A 5517-nucleotide genomic window follows, 5' to 3' on the forward strand; every position below is an offset into this window, starting at 1 on the left:
TTGCCTAATCTTACGGTAGATGTCTCATTAATGTCATTGTATAGGACATCATCGGCTAAGCACAATTGAATTGCGCTAATCGCCCTCTGATTTAAGTCGTCCCAATCTTCTTCCTTCATAGTTTTAGGACGTTTAGCTTTACCGAGAAGTGCCTGCTACAGCCATTGCTAAATCAGGGCTTTCATCTTTAGCCTCCATAATTTGAAGTTGTTTTTGCTTGTAAACTTTTCCATCTCATACTTCACACATTTGAACCCATGTCTCATATTCGATCTAAACAACCCAATGTAAAGCCTACGCTCTGATACTAATTGGGCACAGCCACCACACGTTAGGTGCTGAAGCAACTTTAGAATGAATCAAACAAGTGAATAGAGAAACGAAAATCGAGCAATTACCTGGAAACAAAGAGATTTTGCGTTGAAAAACTCTTGTGATAAAAAACAACGGCACCAAGCGACAAACGATCCGCTGTGAACAAAAATTTATAAGAAATTGATAATTACGGATTCAAAAGCCCAAGCTTTCTCCCTTTGCAAAACCCTAAAAATTGTGTAGGCTCTCTCCACCATACCCTAGTCATGTTTAGAATCCCCCTTATATACTTCCGCACAAGTAAAAAACATAACCCGCACTTTTAAAAACTTAAACATTTCGTTCAGTTGACCCCACCTGACCTTTGGTTGATTGAAAACATCACACGGACTCTTAGTCGACCTAAATCAAACTTCAGTCGACTAGGAACATCACAGGGAGTTTCGGTCGACCAAACTCCATTGGACCAAATTAAATGTACTTTTGATCAATAATCTTCACCTTGGCTTTAGTGTCCTCCATCTCTACTACTCTAAATTGCTATTCATATCTCTTTTTTCTTTTTTCTTTTTTTAAACACTTGCACACACCCCCACACATTCACGCTAGTGGAATTTCACCTCCTATGGATGCTCGAACCCTTGACCGGGTGTTGAAACTCTTGAGAGTCTACCACCCGAGCAAGAGTAAGGATCCCCATCTCTAATCTTCAAATATGTTCAACAGTGTCTCCGGCCATTCTGGAAAACTAAGAGCACCTACATACATGATCGACGCCACTTAGTGGTGGCAATCGGTCAGCTCAGCTCGTGGGTAAACTGGTTCGACCCACTTTTGAGATGGGTTTGGGCCAAGCTAAATGGAGTAGTGGGTTGGGGTTGTGATAGAAATGTGACGCATTGAAGTAAATGGGTTAGGCTTGGATTGAACTCTATCCGATCATGACCATATAGATTATCAATGGGTCAGGCCAAATGACCACCTGGCAAAAACCCAAAGCAGTATAAAGAAGAAACATATAAATGACTGTTTTATATATATATATATATATATATATATTCATTGATTGTGCCCTCATATTCCATTCCTAAACGTACGTAAGGTCATGGCGGGTTAGATCCGGTCCGACTGGGTCTGGGCTTGCTGAATTTTTATTGTGTTGGGTTAGTCTGAGGACAATGGGATGGGCTTCAGTTTGAACGCTAGGTCCATTTAGTAAGTGGGTCTCAATTGGACTGACACCGACCCAGCCCAAGCCTCATTGTCACCCCTCCACCCAACACATCTAAGAGTAACCGGGTATCTGACGGGTACCCGATTAGGACCCTCCCAGATTTTAAATCGGGTATAAGATTCTTTACTTCACTTTTCTTTCTTCTTTTTTTTTTTTTTCAGCCCCAAGCCTGCCCATAAAGACAAGAATGCCTACTCTTAGGCCAGGCCTTAGTAGAAAACTTTGGAAAACCGTGGATGGGCTGACCCATTTATAAAGGGGCCCCAAAATCAGGCCAATGGCCTATGTTACAGGCCCGAACCTGACTCTTGCCAGGGTAGGACGTGAAACTCGATTCTGGAAACGACTTGGGTTTTTAATTCTAACGAGTGGGGCCCATGATTTGGTAGTCTAACATACATTGGTGCTACTGGAAGGATCATGACCCAGAAATCTTCATAAGGAATGGGATTAGCCTAACTTTTCGATTTGTGGCCTACAAACAGAAATTCGCCAGCAGTCAACATTCAAATGAAATAAGTTCAAGGGATTTGTGGCTATCATATTCCAATGTGGGAGTCAATGAAAGATCAATGGTGTTAATTACGGTGGCAGTGGCTCAGTTCAAGCCGGTCAGGGTCAGCCAATGCCCAATGGATTTACTAAATGGGCTCAGAATTCTAACCAAACCCAACCCAACCCACCAATTCATCAAGCCCGATAAGCTCAACTGACCTGACCCAGCTCACAATGACCTAACTGGCCGAATGGGTCAAGCTAAATGGGTAGTGGGTCAGGCTCGAGCTAGAAATGTGACCTGTTTAAGCAAATGGGTCAGTCTTAGATTGGACCCTACACGTTGGTCATCGTGCATGTATTATATTGTGTCAAAGGATGGGTTGGGCTTGATGAATTTTTAGTGGGTAGGGTCAGGTCAAAGGAAAATGGGCAGTGGGTTGGGTTTGGGCAATCTCTGGCCTTGGGCCGACCCCAACCTGCCCCAAACCCAACCGTTGCCACTCCTACAGTTACACCTAAACAGAAAAACCCGAGTAAATTGTTGGTCGAGGATCCTACAAAATTCCCTCATTCCTAACCTTCAACAATACATTGTTTTCCTCTCAATCACGCATGTTGTGCGCCTCTCAACATTGTACATTTAAAAAATCTGTTCACAACTTCTTCCCCAGCAATAAAACCACTCTCTTTGAGTGTTCAAATATCTAAGTTCCTGTTGCAATGTGTATATAAACCCTATCCAACCCCAACATTTCTTCTCATTCAATAACCAGCCCAAGCCAAGATTCAAACAAACATGGGAAGTTTAGACGGCCTAGATTGTGTCCCTAAGAGGGCCACCCCAGGGAAGACTACAATCATGGCCCTTGGTAAGGCATTCCCTCACCAGCTAGTGATGCAGCAGTTTCTTGTAGATGGCTACTTCAAGAACACTAAGTGCAATGACCCCGATCTCAAGCAAAAGCTTACGCGCCTCTGTAAGTGAAAAACCAGCTTGCAGATGCATTACAGTATGAATAGCTCACTAATCACCCATTTGTGATAATGTAATCCCGACTGTTGACCTGGTGGGATGGGAGATGTCCCAAAATTCTTTTAGACTCGAAGATCGCAACTGTCCAGTACTCTTTTGGCTATTTCTTCGGAAAAAGACGTTATGATCTTTTCTTCCTCTTTGGATATAAAAGAAAACATTTTCCCTTAATTCCACATTTTTTGCTGTTTTGATTGCAACAAAAACAATAAATTCTTCAAAAATGGTTGTTATCTTTTTTAAATGTGTCATTTCTCTAGTGCAAAATATGGTATAACCATCCGCAAATCACCCATCTATAATGGTCTGGTGAGCCTGGCTATTCATATGGTGGAATGGGGAAGAGCCAAAATTCTTTTAGGTTAGAAGTCACTATTTGTCTACTTTTTTGGATATATCTTTAAAAAGATGTTCCGACTTCTTCTTTTCTTAACCTTTTTTAGATACAAAAGAAAATATTTTCTCTTGATTTCACGTTTTTTGCTATTTGGATTGTGAAGATAACTATGAATTTTGTAAAATAATTATTATGTTTGTCAATAGTAGTATTTCTCTAATTCAAGATATAGATAACTGCTGTCTAATAAATTTAAGATTTCTATTTTTTTATTAAAATGACATTTTTTTTCTTCCACCAGACTAGAGTAACAGAAAAGGTTAGTCATTATAGTTGTCTATGTCCACATCGGGGATTCCTTGAATCCAAAGGGTCACGATCCTACAATCTTTGACATTTTTGGCATGCCCCATTCCGCCATAAGGAGCCCTGTTACATGAATGCCCTTAGATCATGGAGCCATGACCATCAACTGGGCACCAAGAGACTACATCTACCTAGCAATGAATTTGGGTTTTTTTTTTTTGTTTTGTTTTGTTTTGTTTTTCGTGTGCAGGCAAGACTACAACAGTTAAAACAAGGTATGTAGTAATGTCAGAAGAGATTCTGAAGAAATATCCAGAACTAGCAGTTGAAGGGCTCCCTACTATAACGCAGCGGCTCGACATATCAAACAAGGCAGTCACACAGATGGCCGTCGAAGCCTCACAAGCTTGCATCAAGAGCTGGGGAAGGCCTGTATCTGACATAACCCACTTAGTCTACATATCTTCAAGTGAAGCCAGGCTGCCAGGAGGCGACCTCTACCTCGCTCGAGGACTGGGGCTCAGCCCTGAGGTTAGCCGTGTCATGCTCTATTTCATGGGCTGCTCGGGAGGCGTTGCAGGGCTTCGTGTCGCCAAGGATATTGCTGAAAACAACCCTGGTAGCCGGGTATTACTAGCGACATCAGAGACCACCATCGTCGGATTCAAGCCTCCCAGTGCCAGCCGCCCATATGACCTTGTTGGTGCCGCGCTCTTTGGAGATGGTGCTGGAGCCATGATCCTTGGCACAGATGCTATCTTAGGCGTCGAGACGCCATTCTTCGAGCTGCATTCAGCAATCCAGCAATTCTTACCAGACACTGAGAAGACCATTGATGGGAGGCTCACTGAAGAAGGTATCAACTTCAAGTTGGGGAGGGACCTTCCACAGATAATTGAAGATAATATAGAGGGATTCTGTAACAAGTTGATGAAGGAAATTGGGTATGGTGGGGCTGATTATAATAAGCTGTTTTGGGCCGTCCATCCAGGTGGGCCGGCGATCTTGAACAGATTGGAGAAGAGGCTTGATCTGTTGCCAGAGAAGCTAAATGGAAGTAGGAGGGCTCTCATGGACTATGGGAATGCTAGTAGCAATACCATAGTGTATGTGATGGAGTACATGATGGAGGAGAGCTTTAAGATGAAGGAGAGAGGGGAGAAGGATTCTGACTGGGGTCTGATTCTTGCTTTTGGGCCTGGGATTACCTTTGAGGGGATTCTTGCAAGGAACCTTCTCTGAGAATTCCTCCCCTTGGCTTTCATTGCTACCTAAAATATTCACTCATCCATGCCGTAGATGGCAATAATACATCCACATAATTGTATGTTTCTTTGCAATGTCTATGCATTAGTTTCATTTAATCTCCACGTCTTGATTTGAATACTTAAGGAATTTAGAAATTTTCGGAGAAATGACAACCGTTGTAACCGTCCATTGATCTTCGTCATCATCAAAACATTGTTCCAATTAATTAGGGTTAACTACATGAATCTTGCTCCATCCATTGAATATGACTCATGTTTTTCTAATGGGATTTTACAATGATAAATAATAGGGGAGTTCTTTGATACTCTCCCTGCATGGCGATGCTTGATATGCAAACATTTCAAAATAGTACACGTTGTTAGTGCATTGATTTGTGCACCTTGTTTGTCAATCACACGAGTCCATATGTCATGTAGTCGGTTGAGCCGTTAAAAACTTAAGACCGAACACACGAGAGGACGTGGAGCATCAAGGAACAAAGAATAGGTATATGAAGTGCTTTAATGACCATAACCCTTGATCCAA

General features: G+C 42.2%; 1 protein-coding gene across 1 annotated transcript; it reads left to right on the forward strand.

Annotated features, from left to right (window-relative positions):
• Positions 1-2644: 2644 nt before the first annotated feature.
• Positions 2645-5065, forward strand: LOC131229897 (type III polyketide synthase B). The gene is made up of 2 exons (XM_058225965.1): positions 2645-3024; positions 3974-5065. Exons 1-2 carry the CDS (start codon positions 2844-2846, stop codon positions 4963-4965), a joined length of 1173 nt encoding a protein of 390 aa, XP_058081948.1. The 5' UTR covers positions 2645-2843; the 3' UTR covers positions 4966-5065.
• Positions 5066-5517: the final 452 nt, after the last annotated feature.

Source organism: Magnolia sinica, chromosome 2 (assembly GCF_029962835.1).
Source record: "Magnolia sinica isolate HGM2019 chromosome 2, MsV1, whole genome shotgun sequence".
NCBI classification, from domain to species: Eukaryota; Viridiplantae; Streptophyta; class Magnoliopsida; order Magnoliales; family Magnoliaceae; genus Magnolia; species Magnolia sinica.